The 27067-nt window shown below is 47.5% G+C and overlaps 1 protein-coding gene across 2 annotated transcripts in view; it reads left to right on the top strand.

The window, feature by feature from the left end:
* Positions 1-27067, top strand: part of KIF26B (kinesin family member 26B) — a 490005-nt gene that overhangs the window by 408665 nt on the left and 54273 nt on the right. For both annotated transcript variants that reach the window (XM_053607520.1, XM_053607521.1), the window contains 4 exons: positions 17551-17757; positions 21816-21909; positions 23207-23469; positions 25869-26052. In XM_053607520.1, coding sequence (XP_053463495.1) covers positions 17551-17757; positions 21816-21909; positions 23207-23469; positions 25869-26052 — 748 coding nt within the window. The remainder of the gene's footprint in view (positions 1-17550; positions 17758-21815; positions 21910-23206; positions 23470-25868; positions 26053-27067) is intronic.

The following is a 27067-nucleotide window of genomic DNA, read 5'->3' as shown; positions in this document are numbered from 1 at the left end:
AAGATTTTCCCCTGTGACTTGGTGGGGGGACTGTGTGATTGAGGGATGGAGGGAGGCTGGGTTTCCTCCAGGGTCTGCCCCTGAGGCCACTGAGGTTTAGATACACTGGCTCTCTCCCCTCTGCAGGGTTTCTTAGCTGTACAGAAGGGGTAATAACTGTGTCAGCCACCAGCATTACAGTAATGCTCGGAGCGTGAGTGCCACCACAGCTGGGAGGGACTCTGACTCCTACACAGCAATGCCATCTCCTAACAGGCTAAACCCCAACATGCCCACCCCATATGTAACATGCACCAGCTTCTCCCTCCTCCACACAAGTTCTTCCCCTTTACAATTAGATAGGAGCGCTAAAGCCCCCACTCTCCTCCCCCAGGAGCAGCCATCGCCTACAAACCACAAACAGAAAAAGGCATCCGAGTAAGCAGGTGTGTGGGTTGGAATCTGACAGGAGAAATTTGGCACACTCAAGCTGTGTATTTGGGGAAGGGTTTGACAAAGGGAATGTGTATAAACGTGGATGGGGAATAGAAAACTAAAAGGGTAATATTACTAGCCTGGGGCTGGTTCCCCTACTCTGAGGGGTTGAAGGGAGGAGCAGTGTTCTGACCCTACAGACAGGGAGGAGTGGTGAGGCCTCCCTCCCCCAGGACAGGGGCCTGTTGGTGTGGTCCGGGCTGTCCAGGTCCTACTGAGGCCAGTAGGAAGTGCAGAGAGTGAGTCTGGAGGGCACAGAGGAAAATGTGCCCAGCATGGGTCAGATTAGCCTCTCACAGTAGCCGCCTCACTCCTTGGGAGTAAAAGGCATCTTTCCCTTCAGCTTCTGTCACCCCCTGCCTCCCCTGTCATTTCCCATCCTGTGTGTGACCCTCATTCCTTGTTCTCCCAATACAGTCATAATGGGCAGGGAATTTTAAATCCTCTCTCTTGCTGCTGACAGCACAAAATGTGTTCTGCCATTAGTGTGACACAGACCCAGGACGAGGGTTTTGGCCTGAGTTCACTGTATCCATTGCCCTCTGGATGGACCATCTCTCAGCATCTTACTCCCGGCTGGGCCACGTCCTGGCTGTGTGGGACACAGTGGCACAGAGAGAGCTTCCTTCTCACCAGCTGGGTCACCAAAGCGCAGTTTGCACGTGTGAGGGGAATCAAATTGCAGGACCTTTGCACATCATCCTTTTTGATCCGTTGAGTAATATTTAGACAACTGCTGCTTCTGACACGTGGTCGATGCCGAAGAGCCTCACAGGAGTCAGTGTCCCCGGGATGGGTACTCCCCAGCCTGTCTAGCCCCGGCTTTCTCCACATGTTCCAACCAAGAGCTATTAATGGCTTTGCCCTTGATCAGAATAGTATTGGGGTTTTGCTGCAAATACATTTTCCAGCTATATTATAAGGATGGAAAGAGAGAGAAGTTTGTGTGTGTTTTAAAGAACAGAGTCAGGTTTTTTGTTGTTTTTTTTTGTTTTTTCCAGTTTTTGGCCGGGGCTGGGTTTGAACCCACCACCTCCGGCATATGGGGCCAGTGCCCTACTCCTTTGAGCCACAGGTGCCACCCAGAACAGGGTCAATTTTCTTAGAGCCATTATCCTCTTGCCTTGACCAGTATACAGTAGATGGCATCTGTTCAGTCTCAGAGGTTCTTCCATTCCCATACGAGGACACAGCACGGACAGCCTCAGTAAGACCTTGCTTTCTGGTGGAAAGACATTAACTGGGGAGGAGGGCATGGATGCTATCCTGGCTCACCAACCAAACACCTCACCCTAAACTCTAACCGTTGAACTTGTGTGTTTCACTGTACTGTTTGGGTCTCAGGGGCCTTGTGTGGAAATGTTTAATATAATAAACATGAAGTGGCAATTACTCTCCAAGTGAACCATGTGCGGTAACTTGGCCACTTTAGTACTTCCAAAGTACCAGGTCTTGCTGTGACATTGAGACTTGAGCAAAGACCCTCAGAGCCTTTGGGTGTCATGCCTGTCAGACATACAAGCAGCAGGATGCTGAACTTCCTGTCACCACAGAACCACCCCTCATCCTGTCTGGAGTGTCTGTGGATTGACTAGCAGATCCTCTTGGCAGAGGGCTTGCGAGCTGTGAATTCACCGTGTGCCACCAAGGGGGTCTTTCTGTTCGTCAGCCTGCCAGTAAACTGCACAGTAAAGATTTGAATAATGGAGCAGAACAGTTTCAAAGGACTTGTTACAATCGATCAAGTCAATAACTTACAGTTTTAGAAAATCCCTGAATACAAATTTGCACAACTTTGAGTTGTTTTACAACTTATCAGGCCATTAATCTACGTTTTAAAAGTCTCTTAATATACTTAGAGCCTGTGATTTTTTTTTTTTAAGTGCTGAAATATGTTTCAGCACGTTAAGCCACAGTGGCACAGGAAAAAACGACTTTAGAGAGTTCCGTAAAACTTGCCAAAGCAACCATAAATATACCAGAGTGAGGTCTGTTTTGTGTACAATTTATATGCAACAGGTTGGGGGTGAGCCCTTTTGCCTTGTCACCTTAGACGGGCAATTGTGGCAGAGGGAAACATTCACAGGACGCAGAGCCAGAGCTGGGTGTGAATCTCTTTTCTCCACCTACTTCCTGTGGGACCTTAGGGAAGCCCTTTTGCTCCTGTGAACTATCTCTTACGTGACAAGGATGTGCCCACCTTATAGAGTAGCTGCAAGGGTTGGCACAGAGCAAGGCAGAGTTCAACTGTCAACAGGTGTGTGTTGAACTTGAACCACATGCAAGAGCTGATACTGCACTCAGTGTCTTCCCTCTCCCGCCTGCTGAGAGGAGAACCACACCATGTACTCTATTCACAGAGGGGCCAGCTATTAGAGTACACTCATTCCATCTCTTTGGTAAATACACACACACCAGTCAGCCGAACTACCACCTTCTACCCATTCCCCTAAAAATATAAGAAGAAAGAATTAAGAATCTGGGAGGATTGTTTCTAAAACATTTCCTACCTCTAATTTGTCATCGTGATTTATAGAGATAACTTCTTTTTCCTTTCTCTTTCCTTTTATTTCCCAGGAAAGAGCCTATTTTGGAATTCTTCCCTCTTCACTCTCTTAACTCCCAGTTTCAAAGCTTGTTATTGGTCCTGTAAAACTGAGCCCCACTCGTGTGAAAGGCACTGTTGGTGAAATTGGGGGTGTATGAATAAATAAGACACAGTGTGTCTTCCAAGGCCCTCACAGGCCCGTGAGGCTGGAAATGAGAGTTTTGCCTGGAGGCTGATGGCCACAAGTAGCAGCTAGAGTTGAATCCTAGCCAAGCAACCAGCAGAGAGATGCTCTCTCTCTCTCTGCATGAGCCTCCAGCCACCATCAGGTACCCAACCAGACACCTCACCCTAAACTCAACCTTCTGGGGGAAATTCATTATAGCCCAGCTTACTCCACGTTTATAGATGAATGTTTCTTATCATGAATGAGATTTTATTAAATCAGTTCACTCTGAGGGGAGTTGACTAAAGCCGTCTCCAAAGCTACCCAAGGACCCTTTGCCATCTGAACTGTGTTATAAGTGGATAATATCATAATAAGATTCCTGGTACCCGCGTGGGCTTCAGGAAGGATCTGGGTCATATCACCACCCTCACTTTGAGTGTGTCAAAACTACAAAATGTGGCTGGAAGGTTGCCAGTGTTCACCACCCAACAAAGCAGAATTCTGCAGATCCCCTGCCCAGTGAGTGTTCCCTGGTTTTAGGGATTGGAATATTCTGGAATACTTCCATCCAATTCAGACATCGTTCTAGATTGCCTGTGACCTAGAAGCAGAGAATCCTTCCTGGTGAAGTTACCCCAAGTCTTCTGATTTTATTAACTATTTTCTACATCAGATAAATCTTATCTTACCCAACCATAGGTAGTTCTTGATTCTAGAAATTGTTGAGTGAAAGAGTGGAGCCTTATCCTCAAACATATTTTGATGCACTCAGCGACGCAGGGCCTAACACATTCACACTCTCACACACACAGCGTTTCCATGCCGGGACAGTGTTTTCTGGGGTGAAAAAGGGTTTCGGAATGATTATTAGTTACCTTTAATGTTTATTTCCTAATGAGTGTAATTTTAATAATAATTCAATGAATCATTTATTTGAGGAAAGAAAAAGAAAACCTGTGGGAAGAGTTGGTTTGGATTCTGTTGTGGTTCATGGTCATGATAAACTGTGTGTGTATGTGGGGGGCAGCTGTAGCAGTTAAGTGTAGCTCCAGGAGTTGTGCTACCTTGATCCCTAACTGAGTCGTCCTTCCTAAGGCTAACATTTACCTTATTTTCCTTTAGAGATCAAGAGATTTCCTCAGGTAGAACTATGGAGCAGAGTCAGATACCACTTCAGTTTTGACAGCACAGAAATGTTCTTTCCTTGGTTACCCAGATCTTTAAGGTTGATAAGATCGTAATTTTCCCGGGATGTAATATTCACATCTGTTGTGTTTCTGATTTGCAGTGGAGCTCAAGGGAAACATTCCACGAAGATGAGGCCAACGTGCCTCCTGAGCTGTGGTTCTACAAGTGTGGTCCCTAGACCAGCATAATTCATACCAGCTGGAAGTTGTTCGAAATGCAAGTTCTCAGGCCCCACCCTAGACCCACTGAATCAGGAACTCTGTTGGGAGGGGGCCCAGCAATCCTCGTTTCACCGTGTAGTTTAAGTCTGAGAACTGCTGCTCTTAGTAAGAAGATGCTGGGCTGTCGCTTGAGTGCCAGTGTGTAACCAGTTTCCCCCCAACTTGTAGTTACTTAAACAAAAATGTGTCTAGGGAGTCCAGATTGGGTGGCCAATTGCCTTTATAAAAATTTACAAAGTGCAGAATCTGTGCTGCTTCCTTTATGAGCTGGAAAGTTGCTCGCTTACTGGGAGTAAGGATCAGGCACGGAGCGATGTCTCGTGGGTGAGCTAACACACGCCCCAGCGGATGAAGGAGCCAGGGCTGCCGCTCCCTCCCACCAGGAAGGAAAGGGATGCTTCTGTGTCAGGCAGCTCCTGAGCCAAGGTCAGTGTGTGCTGTTCTGTGGTTAGAACAGCAGTCCGCATCCTGCGCATTTATGTAACGACTGTAAAGCACGCTTCTTCCTCGTGAGAGTTCTGAGCAGATCCGGCTTGGGTTCTTTTTGTGAATTCACATAGGTAGCCTTACTTAGCTTTCCTAGATCAGGAAGAAGGCGTTGCTCATTTACATTTAACATTTGTTGGTTGACTGATTCGTTATCCTTCACGTCAAGTCACGGGGCTTCTGCCAGCACCCAGGACACAGGCACAGAGTAGGTCCTCTGTACGGTGGCGTCACCCATGCGATTTCTGCAGTCATCTCAGTGGACAGCACCTTTAAAGACGCTGTGCTGTAAAAGCGTGAGTTGCGCTGACATTGTTTGTCTTTAACTTTGTAATACCCCGAATCAGAAGGAAGTCGGTGGCATCGTTCGTGTGGCTTTGCAGGTGGGGAAATCATGTCACCTGCAGGTGTGTTCTGTCTCCGAGCTGTGGGAACCTCCCGGTGATGTTCCTGGGTGTCCCCCGCAGCAGCTCCCTAATATCCAGGTTAATACAAATGTTTCTGTTTGGAGAAGAAATCTCTCCCTAATTTGGTGTTCACCTGTCTGTCAAGCCAAATGCCTTACTTTCTTCTGCCCTGTGCACACTAAACTGCAATCTCAGTAAAAGGTGGAACCCCACTCGCTCGTGGAGCCTCCCCAGGCGCCGGGCTCTTTGCCAGGAGCTTCACCCGCTTTAGCTCATTTACTGCTTGTTTTCATGAAGAGGATTCACTGTTACCATCCCCTTTGTACTGAGACACAGAGGCTCCAGGTACCTTGCTCCAGGGCCCCAGGGCCGCGTGCAGGGTCTAAGACCCCCGTCTGCCTCACACTCGTATTGCGGCCCTCACCGCCCCTCTGCCCGGTGCCCCTGCCCCTTTCCTGCCTTGAGTGCCTGGCTGACATTGACGCCTCCTCCAAGGCTGTTTCTTCATCATCATCTTCATGAAGGCTCTTCTGGCCCTGCTCTCCAAGCAGAAATGCTTCCCCCTCTGGGTTCTCAGCTAGCACAGAACTCTTTTGTTCTTCTCTATTATAATCTTTTTTTGGTCTCACCTAATAAACCATAAGCCCCTTGTGGACAGCAACTGGTTTTTAAGCTGTTTGTAACCCCAGAGCCTTTATGGTACCCTTCCCAGACTGGGAGAGACTTAGCGTATCCTTAATGGAGGAAGGAATGGGTTTCTCAGCTGGTGCTCATCCACTAGTCTAGTTTAGGGGGCGGCCAGGGGGCTGAGAGAGCCGCCGGACCATTGCTCTGTCTGGTTCATATCCCTTGGGCAATTTCGTTTTAGACTTTGGTTTCTAAGTCCAAACAAGGTGAACTGTGCACACTGCCCCAATTAGGGGACAGCAGCCTGGGTCCTTTGGAAATAGGAAAGGGCAGTTTGTGGGTTCACCTGCTAGGCAAAATAAGACAGCCAAGAAAGACGTAAGCCGGAGCCCAGAAACAGATCCCCACCATGCACACCTTCTGCAGTATAGTGCTGGTGGCGGGGTCCACGTCTGCTTTTTCTGATCTTTGACAAAAGATCCCTACAGGGCCCATTGAGAGTATCTGCAGGGCCTGGGCAAAACTGGCTTCTGTGGTTTGGCAAGCCGCAGCTGCACACCATCCGTCCAGCACATGATAAATGCTTCTGACATTTCCTTCAGATGCAGCGTGCAAAGAAGGCTTTTAAATTCTGAAATGCAGGCGTCTGCCTTATTGATCAGATGCTTCCTGGTAGAGGTTTCCAAGCCCCTCAGTCACAGAGGGAGTACTGCCCTCTCAGCCTCCTCGGTCCTGGCATCTCAGGCAGAGAGGCTTATTGTTGCTGGAACACGGGCATATAACTTAATTTGTTCTTGAAAAAAACAAATGTACACTAGAGCCCACTAGTTATTATTAGGCGAATATCTAATACACTAGTATCACATTTACTTGGTACATCCCTCCCTAACCCCCATCTGATCCTACACACACATATCTTAAGAGGAAAATTAGGAAAACACGTCCTCCTAATAATCCTCCATACTTGAACTTAACATTGTGCTTTGAACTTGTCCCCTGCTGCCAGCAAGGGCTCCTCTGCCAAGGAGGAGGGGGTGGAGGGAATTAGAGGGGTGGTGGCCGGTGCTTGCCTCCAGCAGAGGGGGCAGGAACGTCTCCTCCTTCCCTCTCCTGCTGGGCCTCCTGGGCCCCTCTTCTTATTGACCCTTCCTTCTCCTCTCTCTGGCTGTCCCCTCCACTCAGGTCCTCTCCAGTCCCTTCAACAAGATGGCAGCAGTAAGCTTGGGGTCCTTGGAGCTAGGCTGAGAATTAAAGCTGCTCTCATTCTAAGCCTAAAACTTGACAATAAAGAAACTCTTACATGGAAATGCCACGTCTCTCTTTTGTTTGATGCATACACCCAGCTGTCTCTCCTTTCTCTGGGCCTCCCTCCTGACCCTCTCCCTCACAGCCCAGGTGTGGGGCGCTGGGCATAGTGTGCTCCAGGTGTGCAGAGTGGAAGTGAGCAGATGCCCTCCCCATGGGGGCCTCTTGGAGGAAGTGACGGAGAAAGAATTGCAGTGATTGTGGCTGGTTACAGAACTTCCTTACTTTTCCTTTTTGTTGGTTGAATGAGAATGGAAATCTCTGAGACTTACCAAGAGTCCAGGGATTTTGGATTGAAATACTAACATCCTTTCTTTGTTTCTCCTCCTTACTTCTCCCCTCTTTTTGTATGAGAAGGTCTTGAGGATACAGAGTTCAGGGTACAGATCTGTTGAGTATATGTCAGGCAGGCTTCAGGAAAAGGTAAATCTACCTAACATCCTGGATTTTAGGTAAGACCATTCCAGATTTTCTTGGTTGCAGCTATCATTGTTGTTTGGTGAGCCGAGGCTGGATTCAAACCCCCCAGCTCAGCTGTATGTGGCTGGCATTCCAGATTTTAACATCTTAATCCAAAATTGGATGATTTTTCTTACCAGGGGGATTCCCTGGGTTTCTTATTTTTTCCTTCCTGGAATAAGGCTGCAGTGTTCCAGGCTGGACAAATAGCTCACTCCGGGAGGGTGCCTACCCGTGGGTTTGCTGGGGAGGGACTCCCAAGCCTGCCAGGAACCCAGCCTCCCTAGACAGTCTTTCCTGAAAAGGACGCCTTATTTTCCACCATCAGGCTGCAGGCTCAGGCTGGAGAGGCCTTGATGATAAACTGAATGGGTTCTGTACTGGCTCACCTGCTGTCTGTCCCTGGGCAGCGCTGAGAACGCAGGCTAATGCTGTGAGCCCCACATCTTCATGAGAGACTACTAGGAACAAAACGATCATCTCCTGGAGCACCTTGGGAGCTTGGGAGCCAGCATAAACAGTGTCCCCAAAATACAGTTCTATAGAGAAAATGGACTTCAGGGAAGAGTGCCAGAAAGCTATATGGCATACCTGGTTCTTGCCTTTTTGTTTTAGATAACTGGGTTGCTCACTGTGGTGCTTTGGTCAGTCCACAGTGGACTGAGGAGTCAGGACATAGTATTTGTAGGTAGACAACGAACTGGGTTGCATGACCTATTTTTAGAGTTCTGGTTTTACTTAGCTGGGTTAAAGGCCAGAGCAGTGGGATAGTGAAATTCCCAGGACTAGGGTGAACATGGCATTGATGAGGTACAGGAGATGAAGTTCAGAAGACGCCGAGTCAGGTGTCATGTTAGCAAGCCCGAGTTTTCATATTTATATTAAAGTGGGCTACAGAGAAGAAAAACAACTCTCCCTCGGTCCTGGTTTTTTCCCAAGCCAAACGGCATCTCTATGGTGACAGACGAGTCTGTATCAACAGATGCAGCATTTCTTGAGTGTTCTCTAATGACAGATCTATTATTTAGCTCTTTGGTTATAACACATGTGTGAGCTTTAGTGGTAAATGGGCCCCTTATTACAGTGAGTGCCAAAATCCAAACTGAGAACATCGGAAAGAATTCTAATTGAGTGCCCACTGGCACGTTCTCAAAAGTTCCTTCCATGCTTTTCTATCTTTTGAATGGGTATTTCTCAATTCTAACCATAATACCCTGTTTCCCTGAAAATATTATTTTAAGGTGTGCTCCCAAAGATACGCTAGGTCTTATTTTCAGGGGACATCTTATCTTTCCTGTAAGTAGGTCTTATTTTCGGGGAAACAGGGTAGTTTTCCTACCCAATACTCAGAAAAATCCCCAATTGTCACTGACTCATTATTTATCAAATATCAGGCAAGAGAGACGGGTGGAGGCTGGAAGGCCTAAGCCTAGCTGCGTGTATAAAACTTGGGGAACCTTAGCCAAACATGGGTCTGCCTCAGCTCTGTGAGCATGAAATTACTTAGCATCCAGTGCTGTGTGTCCTGAACGCCTATGTCGAGATTCAGGAAGGCAGTGAACATTTCTTAGATTCCCAAGGAATGGGCTGTCACTGCAACGCCTTGGATGTGGGTTCATTATGACAGCAATTATTATGTATTGAGGGCCCACTATGTGCCAAGGCTTAGTGTGATTATCAGCTTTATAATCATGTAAAGCCTTCAAGGGAGAGGTTAATAGCTTCACTTTATTGATGAGGAAACTGTTAAAATACTGTATATATGGTCACACAGCGACCAGGGCCGGGATCTGTCTGACGTCAAAGTTCATGTTCTTTCCAGTAGACCTGGTAGCCTCAGTCACAGTAATAAGAGGCGAGGCACTGTGGCTCGTACCTGTAATCCCAGTACTTTGGGAGGCCACAGCAGGAGGATTACTTGAAGCCAGGAGATTGAGACCCATTGGGGCAAAATAGCAAGACCCTATCTCTCAAAAAACAAAAAGATTTTTTTTTAAGTTAGCCAGGTGTGGTGGCATGCGCCTGCAGTCCCAGCTACTTAGGAGGCAGAGACAGGAGGATCCTTGGAATCCAGGAGTTCGAGGCTGCAGTGAGCTGTGTTTGGGCCACTATGCTCAATCCTGGGTGACAAAGGATTGAGTATAGTGGTCCAAACACAGCTCACTGCAGCCTCAAACAAAGCAAGATTAGGTAATAAGGAAATAATGACTAATAGTCACTGAGCACTCGCTAGGGGGCAGGCATGGTGGAAAGGGATGTTACAGGCATTTCCTCTTTTAATGATCACTTAACCCAGGTGGGCCAGTCCTATTATAATGACCAGTTTATATTTGTGGCACAGGGGATGGTAAATCTCTTGTCCATGAACACACAGCACTGAATGGTACAGCCAGAACCCAAATGCAGCAGCCTGCACCCCCAAGCTCAAGTCTATATGCCATGTATGTCCTAGAACGCTCTGACAGGGAGTGTCATTGACATTGGAGTGGGTCATTCAGGGATACCTCAAAATCCCACACCCCACTTCACTTCAGACCTGCGAATGCCGCCCTAGGTGGGATCTTTATACCATTTGAAATAAGTTTTCTAATACAGTGAGCTGAGGATGGGCCTCTTCCAGCTATACCACTGTCAAAGTTCCATCCTTCTTGACAGATCAGCCCCTGACACATGTCTGTCTCTGTCCTCACAGCCCAGCCAGCACTGTTCCAAGTCTGCTAATTGGCGTGGCGAGGCTGCCCATCCATTAGCGCTGCCCCTGGGGAAGGGCTTTCTTCCTTGGCTTCAGCTCCCTCCCTCCAGCGCTGCTGTCCCTCGCTGGGCTTGCCTGGTGACAGATGCCAGTTGATGAAGAGCTGAGGGAGTCTCCTCCCCGTCCCCCGGAGCTCTCCTTTATGGAACACATCTCATTACCCGGCTCCCTCTCCTGGGCTTGCAGAGCTTCCTCACACTTAGCTTCATTGTGCCACCACTTGTCACCTTTCCCACCCTGGCGTTTAATAATGTAAATCTTCCCCCTTTGATGGCATCATTGCTCATTATTTGCTGTCTGGCACCACACATGCTCATCTGCCGGCAGCTCTGAGAAGCCAGTCTCCCTCCCACCAGCTCCCAAAAAGTGGCTGGGCCCTGGCTGCCACCCAAGATGCTCTTGGAGGGAAGAATTGTCAGGACCCAGGGCCTTTCCATCTTCCTCAGGCAATTGGCTCTGAACAAGTCACTGAAATACCCCAAACATCAATCTCCTCCGTGTCAAAGTAGGGAGGATAATAATCATAACTGTAATAATATTTTCTCAACAAAGTTGTTACAGGGAAACCAAATGGAAATAAGGAATGTCTTTGTAAATGGTAAGATTTGTAAAACTTGTAAAGAAGTATGGTAGTCGTGGCTGATAACTAATTGATCTTGTCTACACAGAGCAGTCCCTGCCCCTAAGCAGACCCCCCGGTAGGCTGAGTTCACTTTGGCCTCCTAGTCTGGCTTCCCAGACTCAGCCGGGGATCATGTGGCTTTGGACTTTCTCCAGGTAAATGTAGCCCTGTGATCTTCAAATATGTCACATAGAATTATTATTGTGTTTTTATACAAAGAAATTTAATCCAATTTACTTTTGTTCTGTAATGAACAACTGAACTGTGCTTAGAATCTCTCTGTAGCCCATCAGGTGTGGATCTGTGGTTCTGTGCCTGTAACCGTGATGGGGTGGAATAGTGACTTCGTAAGGTCTATTTCAAAGCTCCCTCTAAACTGAGGGATTAAATCTTCTTGGTTGTTCCCCATGTTCCTTGGCGTTGGAGTTACTTGAAACTTCCAAGGTCATTGCTGTCTGGAATGTGATTCCTTTGGTCTCCTAAAAAAACTTCTGGAACCTTTTAGTCACATGAAATCATCAAGATCTTCCTTCAGAAAAAGTCACTTTAGATCCTCTATAGAAATTTTACCAGAAAAGTATTTAAACTTTCTCCTTTTATGAAACCTCCTATCCCGTGAAGCAAGCACTTGGGGTAAATAAAAAGGAGAAAGGAAAATCCTCTTCATGGAGTTGTTTGTGCCAGTGGGGGGTGAGTGATATAATCTTACACTTTGATATTTAAAGAGAAAGGGCCTCTTTAAATAATGGCTGGAAAACCACACCCTTAATTGTTTGTAAGGCGTGTTTTAGAAATTCACACTCCATCAAAATGTTTTCTGATACATTTGTCAGAAGGGATAGCACAGAAGGATAGGGAAAGCTGCTGAAGTTTTTGGTAGGTCAGGAAAGGGAGTGTTCAGGAGGACAACCCTGGGAAGGGCACACCTTGTAGGTTCCCTGTCTCTCCAGCCATCCTCCTTGGGCTGGCTGGGAATTTTCCTGAAATAAGCCACATAGCAAAGCAGACGGCGTGAGCATGTCCATTGATCACATTGCCTGCTCAAGACAGAACACAAAGCAATAAACTACGGGAAATACCACATTTATCATTTGGATGCTCAGATCAAATTTTGCACAGATTACTCAATTTTACTAAAAGGGTAAGCAGGCCATACATTCTTTAATTGAGAGGGGATAATTTTTTTCTTTCTCTAGTTTCTGTGTATGCATACACTCATTAAAGAAGTTTTTGCTTTAATTTTGAAGATTATGCCTAGGGCAAAGACTTCTGATGTCATTCATTTGTTGTAGGAAATCTATTTGAAGCCAGTTGATTTAAGGAAAATGGACCTTTGACTTCTTTGTCTTTTGAGATAGTGATACTTTATATCTGGATGCTGCTCTAAAGTCTGTTCTTATCTCTTTGGTTCTTTGCAACTGCCCTTCAAGGCAGGCAGCACAACAGGCCCATTTGGGGGAGAAGGAAACCAAATCCTATGCCGTAGGCCTTCCAGGGGTGGTATTGCATCTGGGTTAGATCTCAGCTCCTGCCTCACTGTGGTGCCCACAGACCCTGTACCTGTAGAAAGGGACATTCAATGGGCCCTTCTGTTATCCCTCCACATTTTCCCTTGACAGCTGATCCCAAACCATGTGGAAAGTAGGAAGCCTTCCTGGTCTGTCCCAAGGACCCCATGGTGCTGCTGTTCACTGCTGCCCTGGGCTCTCCTCTTTGGCCCACGTGTTGGCTCTCTCTTCCCTGAGGCTGAGAGGATTATTGGCATCTCTGTGGCATACCCTCACCCTGAGGACTCCCAGGGTCACTGTCACTGCCACTTGGCAGGGAAGCAGGGTCCTGACCTGAGGTAGCTGCTAGTGGGCTCCACGGTTTGGCTGTGCCATGTGTCCCCTTTGGATTTATAATCCCTCTGGCAATCTTACTTTTTTTCTACTTTCCCCACCAATCTCCACACTGGGAGAGTTGTCATCACCCAAACTTTGGGAGAACCATTTCCAGACAAGTTTTAGGAACTTGAGAGTAGATGTGGAAGGCTTAGAGGTAATTCTGACCCTACTGAGACAAAGTGATGCCAAGTGATGTTTTTGGTGAGGTGAATCCACATGTACCTTGCCAGTTTTTACTCATCTGATTCTTTAAAAATCTGTGAACTCAGAAATCAAAGTAAAGAGAGTTAAGATAGAGAAATGTAAAGGAACCAAAAGGTGTTAGTGGTTAATTTAACTTTGTATCCTATAACCTTGTAGCGGGGGGGGACCTGTTCACTGTCACCCTCACACACTTATTAAACATTTATTGTGGCCGAGACTCAGGTCGGAGAACAGTCCGTAGTTTCTCTGCATCTGAGAGAGTTGTAGGTATCCACAGAAAGAATTGGAACAAAGCTCACACCTGAGACTGAACGAGGGAGTCCTCTCTTTCCCCCTGTACCTCCTCACCATTCGTAGTCTTTTCTTGATTGCTGAGAGAGCCTTCCAATGGGCAGAGTTGCCCAACACCCTCCTAAACCCCACAATCTGACTGAGGATTAGCAGGAATCTGTGCTTGCTGTGATCGTGTGTAGCGGCCAGTGGGCGATGACTAGCTACCCCTCATTAGCCTCCTCGCAGGCAGCCTGGTGGTCTGAGGCCACCCCCGCATTGCTAAAGTTCATCAACCAGGCTCTGCCTCTCTCAGTGTCTCACGATTCCTTTCTCCCTCTGTCCCACAATGCCGCCCAGAAGAAGGTGCTGAGATGATTAATGAGCAGGACGTAAAGGCAACTGCTGCCCGAAGCAACCGCTGTCTTGCACCATCCACTGAGTGAGTTGACAAATGAGGCGAAGTGAGGTCTGCAGCGGCGGGGACTGTGGTCCAGGAAACACCGGCCTCCTGCTGATGGAACCGGGGTGTCAGCCTTCCTTGCCCCCACTTGGGCTATTCCTTTAACTTCCTGGATCCCATTTCCCACAGGTCTACTCTTGAGAGTGAAATAGTGACTGTGCCCTTGACCCTGAGAGCTGGGGAGAAGGCTGTGCATGTTAACAATGGCCCGGACTCTCTGTAGAGCAGCAGGGGCAGGCTGGGCAGAGGAGGTGTTTCCAGGGTTGGTGACAGAGGCAAGAACTCCTGGCAAGAAGGCTGAGAGACTTTCTTCAGCACAGGTAGTGTCTCCCCAGCACTTTAATTATAGCAGATTAAGCAGGAAGTAAAATGCTGGACTAAGGGAACAATGACACCAAGTAAGTGAAGCAGAAAAACCCAATTTCCTTCTTTTAAGGAAGAAAAGTCTCTATTTAAATGTATTTTAAAGAGAAGAATTGAGTGTGGCATTTCCCGCAGCTCAGAGTTCAGTGGGGTTTTAAAGAACTGTGTATCTCTTTGGCCAGACCAGCAGCCGGGATCTTTAGCCTGTCTGCAGAAAATGAACCGCAGGCCGGAGCTTCATTAAGATGCAGGAACATTCCCTGTGGACAAATGACTCTCTCGTTCAGCCCTTCCTTCTTGCTTCTCCTTGCAGACCCTTGCCTGGGTTAGCTTATATTTTACATTCAGCACCTCTCATTACCCAGAAATTGCATGCAAAATTGTGAAATGGAAAGTCACTGGGCCACGGCTTCGTCAGTTCTGCCTGGCACCGCAGCGTCCCAGCCTTGCAGAGCTCACAGCCTGGGCTGAGAGATCCTCGCAGGAAGCCCGGGGACCCAGACACCTCCCAGAGGGTGGGATTTGAATGCACGCTTTTACTACACCTGGTACGTAACGGGGGAAAATTCACAGATCTGAAACCAGGCTATTAAAAGTCGCGATGAACAGGAAAATTGCCAGATGGAATGTAGATAAAAGTGGTGGCTGTCTTATATGCAGAGGCTGTGGGAGTCGGCGATGTTTTACTAACAAGAGCCTTGTCAGGCCCAGCACTTAACAACCAGCTGTATCTATAGTGATGCCCCGTGGTAACCTGTTTGTGATTCGTGGTACCGAGAGTCCAGGGCAAGGAGTCTTAAAGCTTATCATTCACACTGTGATTGGACAATAGTAGGATATCCTGATCCAGAGGGAAGTTATTAAAGCAGGGAGGTGGGAAGAGAAACAGGATTCCAGCCCCTGTGTGCTCAATCCCACACTCAGCAGGCCACATGTCCCTTCATTGAGTCTTCCCACAGCCCATAAGATAGGCGTCGTTATTCCCTATATACAGGTGAGGAAACTGAGGCTCTGAGAAGTTTATGTGTGGAAGACAACAAGGCATGATGGGGAAAGTATGGGCTTTGGAGGTGGGATCAGAGGCCAGCCTTACCACCCTAGGTTCAGTGATCTGAGCCAAGTTACATGACATCTGGTTTCTCATCGGTAAAATCTGGACACGTGTGCCTCCACATGGGATTCCTGGGAGGATTAAACGAGGCGATGTAGATGATAGCACAGTCTTGGCACACAATAAACTCTCTGAAAATGACAGGTATCATTCTGTGATCTCACAGGGGAGAACCAAGATCTAAACTCTGGGAGGCCCGCGTCACCCCACGTTCATGACATGGGGCCTCCAGATCCACACTTGAGTCTCATTCTTAAGTTACAAGGCTGAGCTCAGCAGGGGCGCAGTGTGGTATGTCTGAGGAGCCCCGTGCTCTCGGAATTCTTTACATTTCACCTTATTTCTGCAGATCAGGCCCCCTGCCTCAGCAGACGGAGCAGGAAGATGGCCTCACTCCATCACACGCAACATATCAAGGGTGCCAAAAAATGTATACACATTTTAAGAAAGGAAAAAAAACCCATTAAAATTGTAATACTCAATATATACTGAACCAAAAATGAACACAAGTCAGGGCAAGCATCAATTGTAATTGCAGAAGGCAAACGTGACTTGGGTGTACATTTTTTGCTACCCTCTATATATTAATCTGTGAGTATTTCTGTATGTTTGGAATACTTTATTTAAAAATGTACGACCTCGGCTCAGCACCGGTAGCACAGTGGTTACAGTGCCAGCCACATATACCGAGGCTGGCAGGTTTGAACCCAGTCCTGGCCAGCTAAACAACAATGACAACTGCAACCAAAAAATAGCTGGGCGTTCTGGCGGGTGCCTGTAGTCTCAGCTACTTGGGAGTCTGAGGCAAGGGAATCGCTTACGCCCAAGAGTTTGGGGTTGCTGTGAGCTGTGATGTTAGGGCACTCTACCGAGAGTGACACAGTGAGACTCTGTCTCAAAAAAAAAAAAAAAAAAAATGATGGGGGTTTCATCAGACCTTACATCTGATTATATACAGCTGGCAGGAAACGGGAGTTTACAAATAACCCTGAATTTGCCACATTGTATCACTGAAGTGATCTGTCTCTGCCTCTGTCTGCCCTGGTACTCTATACGTTACCAGCCTTTGCATCCCCCAGCCCTGGCCCACAGTAGGTGCTCAAAAAAGTACCCATCTTGAGTTGTACTGAACTAGGTAAGATCTAGTAAGCTGAACTGAACTAGTTGACAAAGATTTGGTAAGAGCAAAGGCTGTTTCCCCAGGAGTGTGGCTGGATTTCCTCTCACCTTAGGCCCTATGTAGACTGTCCATTTCCACAAGCCCGGCTGAGTGGGGCGGGGCCAGGACGAGGTGGGCGGGGCCGGGCTGGTGCTCAGTGACTCAGAAGGCAGGTTAAAGGGCACTGCCTCCCCCTTCTTTCAGAGATGCACTTTAATTTCCTGAAATGACGACTTCTTTACACTCACTTACTGGGATCCCAAATAACACGTTGCAAACCAATCTTTCATCACTGTTGCCCCTTGGAACACATTTCAAATGCTGGCCATTAACAGCAGGCCATTTCATAGGCCTTTAATGATGACACTAATAACTGTGGATTTTTGTCTCCCAGAGTCCTGATGAGCCAAGCCAAGGAGTAAATTACGGAGCTAACTTTCATGTGCACGGTTTATTGATCTGTGAGCTTCGAGGGAACTCCGCCAGCCCCTATAGCTCAGCAGTCCAGATTACCTTTTCATCTGTGTAATTGGGCCACCAGGGCTCAGTTAACTTTCGATTTATATTAATAGGAAGACAAAGAACATGACGTGCCACCTCTGTATTAAAGTAATAGACATAGCAAAATATTCTACCTGGTAATTATAAATACATCAGTTTTCCCATGACCCGGTGAGGATTACATTGCTAATTCATCCTGTGCTTCACCGTAATTTATCATGAGAAAATGCAGGGCTTCTCTGTATGTTTATATCACCAGCACAGACAGACGCGCCTGGCTGTGAGGTATCCAGCAAGCTCACCCCACGCTGTTTCCCACCTTTGTTTCTTAACAGGTGAAAGTCATGCTTCGCATTTGCTCCACCCTGGCTCGTGATAGCTCAGAATCCAGTTCCTTCTTAAAGGTGGACCCGCGGAAGAAGCAGATCACCTTGTATGACCCCCTGACGTGTGCAGGTCACAATGCTTTCCAGAAGAGAGGCAGCCAGGTTCCTCCAAAGATGTTCGCCTTTGATGCAGTTTTTCCACAAGACGCTTCTCAGGTGGGTGTAAAGCTCAGGCTCAGGCAGGGCCGATTAAAGAAGCGTTTACTCATTCACTGGACCTGTGAGCAGGCCCTGTGTCTCCTGGAGAGCTCCTCCGTCTGCACGAATTTTAGGAGTCGATTTGCGCCTCCTTGGCTGGGTCAGTGCTTCTGAATTACTGGTTCATCCATAGGGCGGGATCCGTGTGCCAGGACTTCCAGATACCCTTGGGAAGAAGGACGAGCGCGGCAGCGTGTGGGCAGTGACCAGAAGCAGAAAGAGGATGGGCAGAACTGGGAGTTAGAGGGACAGCTGGTCCACTAGAGCCCACCCATCCTGGGCTCTTCTGGGTATGGGCATGGAAGAAGGGAAAAAGCATTTCTGGGAGCTAGAGTAGAATTAGGCAATGTCCTCAGGCCCTGTACAAGCGCATCAGGGCTGAGGGCAGGTCTGTAGTCCTAGTGAAGAACCAGAGTGCCAGGCATGGAAGCTGAGGCTTGGCGTGTGCCTGTGGCCTGGGTCGGTGGAGCGGAGGGAAGAGAGGCTTGGGGATAGCTGTCGCATCAGTTAGGTATTGCTGCACTACAAACCACGCTAAAACTCAGTGCTTAGAAAAGAAGCATTTATTGTTACCAGCTGAGCAGCTCTTCTGGTCCTAGACCAGCTCCTGTAAGTGTCTGTGGTCAGCTGTGATTTGGGTAGGAATCTCTGAGGGTCTTGGCTGGATGCTACCCAGCCGAAATGAAATAATGCTTTATGGGCACATGTTTGGGAATCACCTTGGCTGGGTTGAGTGGTCGCTTTCATATTGTCTCATCATCCAGCAGGCTAGCTTGGCCTTGTTCTCATGGTCACGTCCAGAACCCACGCATGCAGACCTCTTGAGGCCGGGGTCAGCATTGACACAGAATCACTTCTGCATTTTATTGGCCCAGCTTCAAGAGGTGGGGAAGAGACTCCCCCTCATGATAGGAGGAACTGCATGGAACATTGCAAGGAGCTTGCACACAGGGTGGAGGGAGAATTGGGGCCATTTTTGTTCTACTATGAGTATAATTTGGAGGCTACTTGGTGGGGGGGAGGGCAAGGTGCCAGGATTACAAGATTACTGGACCGTAAACAGCCAGTGAACTATAGACCCTAGTAGACATCACTTTTTACTTAGATTGGCTTCTGGTGCTGTGGTGAACATGGGCCTGTAAGTGGCACCAAATAGTGCCTATTCGTGCAAGAGTCTGCAGGGGGTCATGAGTGTAGAACTGATTAATTGCAGAAATAACCCGGGTTGTAACAGTGGCCTCCTCGGCCTGCGTTTTGGCATCAGACACCTGCACCTTTCTGATAAATGTGTAGTACTTCCCAAGATTTATACAAAACCATGTATAACTGATGGCCTATAGCAGAACTGAGAACAATGGTGCTAATCGGTTCCCTTCACATCCTGCAGTAATTACCTCCACGTTGCCTGAGTGGAGGAAGTGATGATGATCGCACAAGCTCCTGTATTACACCACGGGCACACCACACATATTATAGTTTCCGTTCAGTAAGAAGATGAGCATGTGATCTCCCTGAAGAGTTTTACCATAAGACAAAGAACTTTATGATTAAATTCTAAAGTTTCTCTCTTTATTACATTTTTAATACGTTGTACCACCCAATAAGCTCAGTCCTTTAAACCCGCTATTGGATCTAATAAATGGCCTACGGATAATTTAATTAACACAGTGAAAACTTTTCAGAAGCAAATCTCTGTAAGTTGTAAAAATTCCAAAGCATGCCCTAAATTAAGCATGGACTATTAATGAGTTTTAGATTTATTCCAGAAAAGGGAGCCGTTTTTATTGCTGGTCTTTGCTTATATTGCACGCTTGGTTCCAGAACTCAGTAAGCTCCATGTTGTAGTTTCACTTATTTCAGAATGTTTTATTTTTGTTTAGATGTAATGAATTACATTTACATGTAAGTTTGCAATTCTTCAGAAGTTGCAACTCTTCCTAGGATTCTGTGGAGTAGGGAAGGTAGACATTACTCTTTTCACGTAACAGATGAGGAAACTGAGACTCAAAGATTCAGTCACCTGTTCAAGTCCCTGTTCTGAGCAGACACCTTTTCTGGATTCTTCCATTAACCTCGCTGCACCCTGCTCAGGTTGTATCTTTCACCTTCCTCCACTTTCCATCGTCATTGCCAATGTCACCATCAGGCTGCCGGCCATGGCCACCTCAGCCCCTGCAGGCTGAGCACCCTTGGGCCTCCAAAGCTCAAGACCCAGAAAGTGTGCAGAGTGGGCCTCAGCTCTCAGTGACCCCAGGCAGTTACAAAATTTACTTTTGCTCAGTCCCTTGAAGATATCTGTTTCCTGAAGCTAAGCAATGATGGAACAGTCCACGTTCCTTGTTGCCTTCATAAGCCATCCTTATTTACCCTAAGTGGCCTTGGCAGTCACCAGCTGCCCACTGTTGGGACAAACTCTTTAGGGTTGAGCTTGTGGGGTTGGAAGTGGGGCAGGACTCACACCCACGAATGGCAGAGGCTTCTGCATTCCGGGGTCTGTGCTGGGGAAGGGTGTGTGCTTCTCCAAGTCCAAGGGAAAAGCAACCAGTGGCCTCCAGGAAGCACGGTCAGCTCTTAACAGATACTAGAGGGACACACAGCTGACCACTCTCTTCTTGGTAGACAGCGGCAGGGGCTCTTCAAAGGGCTCCCCCCCATCCCCGTGCGCTCCCCCCCCCCCCGTGTCCCCTCTAGCTCCTGGCCTCTGGGCAGGTGATTCAGTGATGGAGGTTCGGCCCACATACAGCCAAGAATGAAAGAATGACTCAAGTATGAAATGGTTTACTTTATGTGCGGCTCACTTATGTTCAAAGAAGACTTAGTGCACTGGGCTGTAACTTGTCCCCACTCTGCAGAGGGACCTCTGGCCACTTTGTCAACATTCTTCTGCCTCAGGCTGCCTCGCCAGGTTCCCTTTGTCGAGGTCCAGGGAGGGGGGGACTGTCTGTAAGATCCTGTGGTCCCCACAGCAGCCTTGTCCTGCTGCCCCCTTGGCCAGAGAGGAGCCCTCCGCAGAGACGCTGAGCCAACCACCCTGGAACAATTGACAGTTGTCGGGAACGTGGTTGTTCAATTTCAATTTGGGAGAGAAAATTGATTTCTGAATACTTAGGGTCATTGTGCCGTTGACACCTGGAGCTGAATAACTGTGTTCACTGCCTGGGCTGGGGCTTTCAGATCCCCCTGGGGAGGCATGTTGCTGTGGTGACTGCAGGGCTCCCGCATTTGCACGGTGACCTCACTGTGCTGCTGCAAGCACCAACTCCGGCGCAGGGACAGAAGTGGAGTTCCCAGGACATAGGGAGTGACTCTGTCTTCCAGCTGCTCTGAAGAGTCCCAGGTACTAAACAGAGCGAGAGGAGTTCCTCGGCTTTCCAAGTTGGTCCATGAAATGTATGGAGTTCCTGTTGTTTGCAGAGTGCTGCGTTACTGGGTTTTAATGGGGAAATAGAGAATGTCAGCAAGAGCCCGAGAAAGCAGACGCAGATCACGGACCTCCTGCTTGTGTTAGAGCTATCGTGTTTCCCAAGGTCGGTCTCCTGAAACAGCACATCACCTCTTCCCTCTAGTAAGCCTGGAGCGTTTCATAAGCCGTGTGTGTGTGTGCGCGCGCGCGCGCAGGAAGGATCTAGTTAGCAGAGGGCAAATGGAGCATTTAAATTCCTTGTTCAAGAGGTCGGAATAGCAGATGAGGGAAGGAAGTGATGTCGGCGACACCCTGTGTCCCCATTCCAGCCTGATCCTCCTCTACAGAGGCAGCAGCTGAAACGCACCCCAGACGAGCAGAAAGGTGAAGGGCACTTTGCAGTTAACATGTCTAATGCTCAGGCTTGCAAAGGGCAGAAGGTACCCAGGGGCTGTGAGCATCTTCAGGCTTCTGTGGCCGAGGCTGGCCCACTTAAGAATACAGTGACACTGGAACACTAAGTCCTGGAAACAGGTGGGCTCACTTTTAAGTCATCAATGGTGCCTCGGTGGTGGAATCCAGTCACAGCTCGTGTCTCCTTTTTGTTTTACAGGCTGAAGTGTGTGCTGGGACCGTGGCGGAGGTGATCCAATCTGTGGTCAACGGGGCAGATGGCTGTGTGTTCTGTTTCGGCCACGCCAAGCTAGGTCAGTGAGAGCTTTACTTGTTCTTGCTGTGTGTTAGGGTTCCTGCTGTCCCTGTTCTCCTGTTTTGGTCCCCCCCTCAGGTGAAAGGAAGGGTTAAGTATCTCGTAGGTGCTGAAGAACCATTTCTGCTTTTGAAACTTAGGCTTTCATCTTAAGCAGACACCCAGTCATGTAGGAAATCCTGCATGAGATGCATACAGGGGTACCAGGGCTCTAGGTTTCCTGAACAGGGGCTGTTGGGAAAGCAGACAGGGCTCCCTGCACACACACTCCCCCCTACCCCATCCCCCAGCAAGGTGATCAGAGCTGATGTAAAACCTGGAGGATCAACCACCCCACAAAGCCCCACAGCTGTGTTAGGACCTGTCTGGGGGAAGCTGTCTGACCAGCCGCCCTTGCTGCCCAGCACGCAGGGTCCACACTGTTGGGACACTCCTGTGCAGTAGCTTCTGGTGAAGGCGCAGTGACCCTCCTCACCACACACCCAGGGTTTCTATCAAATGCCTTCACTGTCCCAGCTTAACCCTGACCTGTGGCCATCTGCTCACCAGGCCTTGCCTTAAGTTACACGCTTGATAAGTTAGTGATTACGAGAGCTGCAAAAAGTGTCCTTGGCAGAGACTCCGACAGAGGCCCCGCAGAGGGCATGGAGGCCAGCTCTGGGCCAGGACAGAAAGCCCATTGCCTCTCTCTGCACTTCCATCCTAGCTCTTCCTCTTTTCTTGATCTCCATGAAAGCAGTGATCTGGACTCCAATGGAATTTGCCCATGCTATAAAAATATACACAGCATTTAACTTGAGAAACCATATAAAGTGTGAGTCTGTGGATTTAATCTGTGGGGCAGCTGTAAAAAGAACCGTAATAATGACAAGTTCTTGCCTTTCCACTCTGCGTAAAACAACGCAGAAACTGGATAGCTTGTGATATTGGGACCCTCCGCAAGGCACATCGCATCTTGTCATTTGGGCTCTTGACTTCTTTGTTACAGCTATTTAACCAGTAGTATTAGGAAATGTCTTTTCTGTTTCTGTTGTCCAATGCTTGCTATTTCTCTCACCTTTTCATTCCTTTCTTCCACCTCCCGCCTTTCCTCTATGCCCTTGGCCTGGTTTTGTTTTTTTTTTTTTTGCAGTTTTTGGCTAGGGCTGGGTTTGAACCCACCACCTCCGGCATATGGGGCCAGTGCCCTACTCCTTTTAGCCACAGGCACCACCCCTTGGCCTGTATTTTTTAAGAGGCCTAGAATGATGCCTAGACACTGAAACTGCTTTTGCTTTCGTCCCCTGCTCTCCTAGGAAAATCCTATACGATGATCGGGAAGGATGATTCCATGCAAACCCTCGGCATCATTCCCTGCGCCATCTCCTGGCTCTTCAAGCTGATTAATGAACGGAAGGAGAAGACAGGCGCCCGTTTCTCGGTCCGGATCTCCGCTGTGGAAGTGTGGGGGAAGGAGGAGAACCTGCGAGACCTGCTGTCCGAGGTGGCCACAGGCAGCCTGCAGGACGGCCAGTCCCCGGGCGTGTACCTCTGCGAGGACCCCATCTGTGGCACGCAGGTGACTGTTCCTGGAACTTGCCCCGAGGACGCTCACCCCTGGCTCAGAGGCTGGGGCAGTTCAGCCTGTGAATCACTCAGCCTGTGCACTTGCGGCTTACGGGTGTTTACTTTAAAGTGGACTGAACTTTATGGCCTGCAGCTGCGGGGCCATCTGCTTGCCCAAACTAAATATTTGTACCTTGAATCTAATTGACAGTGTGCAGGAACCACCATTGTAGAATTTGGGGGGAAATTGGATTCACTTTCTTTATGCCCCTTTCAAGAAAAAAAAAAGGTACAATCTTTCTTTTGTTTAACAACAAACCGAAATATTTACTGCTCTGCACAAATAGCTGCAGCCATTACCGGGGCTGTTTATGGCTCTATAAACTCTGTTTCTGACACTAGTTTGCAGTCGGATTAGCACTGCTTTAGGAAAAACTCATAACCACTGTCTAATTAGAACCATGATATAATTGCTAGAACTGTGGAAGCCAAGAGAAGCTCTGGTTTGCCTTTGTGGGATGTCATACCTGTTGGGAGCGTCTCCCCCTTGCTGTGACGGTAGCTGGAGGAATGACTTGGGAGTCCCTGATTCGTATCCAGAACAGTCCGTTCTTCTAGCCCCCAGTTTTATCAGCTGCCTCTTTTTTATATATGTTCCATATGATCCCAACTGGGATTGCTGGCACAGGTGAGGATGTCCCCGGTGGGTCTCACCTACTCAAACCTGACCATGCTCTTCCCCTGTGAAAGCACCTCAGATCCTCCTGTTTTCCTTATGAGTCCTCTTTAGTCTGCAGTAGAGTGACCAGGAAGACTTGTTAAAACAAGGCTCATTGGGCTCCACCCAGAGTTTCTAATCAAGTAGGTCACAGGTAGAGTTCCAAAATTTGCATTTCTATGAAGTTCCCACATAATGTTGATGCTGCTGGTCTGGGGATCGCACTTTGAGAATCAGTGTTCTGAAGTATAAGACGTCTTCAGACCATCTCTACTCAGCACCCACTGCTACCACTGCTCAGGTTCCAGGTGTCTTCTGGACGGTCAAATACACTTTCACCTCCGTTCACTTTATTTTTTTCTCACAGGTCAAAATTAGAGTAGAAAATTGTCAGAATTTATACCAAGGCCTGGACTGCAAGCCAGCTCAGAAACATGAGTTTTCTTTTTCTCTCAAAAAAAGGAAGTCTTGTTTTTATTTTATTTTCATTCACATATGCAAAATTAACAAAATTAAAAAGGCTTAAAATGTAATAACAATAACAATGTTTAAGACAGGGACTAGAAACAAAAACCTCGTAAAGAATGAACGAAGATAAATACATTCAGAAAAGAAATCAGACGATTGCTGCATCAAAATATTAAGCAATAATAATGCAAAGAAAGTAACATTCACATTGTCAGATAAAAGTATGTCTATTACAGAATGCTTCGACTCTGAGATTCAGTGTGGAGTCATCAGTTAACTTATTTATTTTGAAGTATCAAAAAATAGACAACTAAAATTTATAAATAAAAGTAAAAGATAATTTCAAAAAACAGATCATGCCAATCTTATAGACAATAGCAAAAGAAGAAATAAGAATTTGACCAAGAAGGACATCTTGGTCAAATGCTGATATGATGGCTCCGATCAGCTTTACTGTTATTTCCAAGTGTTCTCATAACATTTAGACACATTACCCGCTGTGCCGTCTTCCATTAATTAATGGGTACGCCAGGAACATGAATTCAGAATTAAAGGCAAAAATAGGTATCTCTTAAATACGGATGAGACATCGTGGGTGTTTTGGGGTGACTTTTCCACTCACTCCTTATTTATGTGAGTAAATGTGGCTTAAAATTGGCTTTCATTGAATAACTGAAGGATTAGAAGCCTTGTGAAAGTTAACCAAGTCTGTGTTCTTTGAGACCTCAGTGCTGTCAGGTCCAGATCACATTTTGTAACCCACCCGTCTGCAAACAGTCTAATCTTTGGGATCAAGATGCAGTCACATCCCTCATCCCTCTGTTTTCTTAGGTAAACGGATAGCTGGGAGGTTGGCTTGCTGTCCTCTGCAGAGATAAGGCTGGGCCACCTGCTTCCCTAGATCAGCCTATGCAACCATTTGCTTGTTACACCTGCTATTTATAGATATACTATGTAAATTACAAAATGGGTGAAAATAGGTTTTATCCAATTAAGTGTGCTCAATATTAATCTTCAGAAATGAATTAATTAAGCTGAGAATTGCACACCAGCATAGCACCTGGTTCTAGACAGACTTTCTGCCTTAGGTGCGTGGCTTTACTATAGGAAAGGGATGGCTTGCTGAATGGAGCCCTAGCGCCTGGGCGTGAGTGACAGGCAAGCTCCCCGCCCCTCCAGAACCCCCAGCCTGCAGCCTCATTCAGCCTGTGGCTTCTGTTTTCCAGCTGCAGAACCAGAGTGAGCTGCGGGCCCCCACTGCAGAGAAGGCGGCCTTTTTCCTGGACGCAGCCATTGCCTCCCGCCGGAGCCACCAGCAGGACTGTGACGAGGACGCTCACCGCAGCTCACACATGTTCTTCACACTGCATGTCTACCAGTACCGGATGGAGAAGAGCGGCAAGGGCGGAAGTGAGTTGGCCTGCCCACCCCAGCCCTCCTGGGCTCCCCCCAGAGACATCCCCTCGAAGGCAACTGTGACCTTTTTTTTTTTTTTTTTTTTTTTTTTTTTCAATTAAATCATAGCTATGTACATTAATGCAATCATGGGGTACAATGTGCTAGTTTTATATGCAATTTGAAATATTTTTATCACACTGGTTAGCCTTCAGGGCATTTTCTTAGTTATTGTGTTAAGACATTTATATTCTACACTTAGTAAATTTCACATGTACCCTTGGAAGATGCACCATAGGTGTGGTCCCACCAATTACCCTCCCTCCACTCGTCCCCTTCCCTCCCCTCCCCCTCCTCCCTTTCCCGTTTCCCCTTCTTCTTTGCCTATAATTGGGTTATAGCTTTCATATGAAAGCTATAAATTAGTTTCATAGTAGGGCTGAGTACATTAGATACTTTTTCTTCCATTCTTGAGATACTTTGCTAGGAAGAATATGTTCCAGGTCCATCCATGTAAAAACATGAAAGAGGTAAAGTCTCCATCTTTCTTTAAGGCTGCAAAAATTGCTAAGTCACAGAAGAAGCCCGAGTGCCCATTGACCCATGAATGGATTAATAAATTGTGGTATATGGACACTGTGACCTTAAGGGCTGCTGTGATTGGTAATTAAGACAATTGTGGAGTTGGGGCCAGAATGTACTTCTGAACTTTTTCTTTGAAAAAGATAATTCACCATTGTGATTGCTGTGAAAATGTAAGGGGACAAAATTTCGAAAGGAAAAGTGTCCTTCTGGAGGAGCAGTGGCTCACTCCTGTAATCCCAGCACTCTGGGAGGCCGAGGCAGGTGGATTGCTTGAGCTCAGAAGTTGGAGACCAGACTGACCAAGAGTGAGACCCCTGCTCCACTAAAAATAGAAAAACTAGCTAGACTTTGTGGTAGGCGCCTATAGTTTCAGCTATTGGGGCGGGGGGAGGGCTGCAGTAAGTGGATTACTTGAGCACAGCAGTTTGAGGTTGCTGTGAGCGAT

The sequence above is a fragment of the Nycticebus coucang genome, chromosome 10 (assembly GCF_027406575.1).
Source record: "Nycticebus coucang isolate mNycCou1 chromosome 10, mNycCou1.pri, whole genome shotgun sequence".
Taxonomy (NCBI): Eukaryota; Metazoa; Chordata; class Mammalia; order Primates; family Lorisidae; genus Nycticebus; species Nycticebus coucang.
The sequence above is the reverse complement of the archived record's forward strand: the minus strand, read 5'-3'. Positions and strand labels throughout refer to the sequence as shown.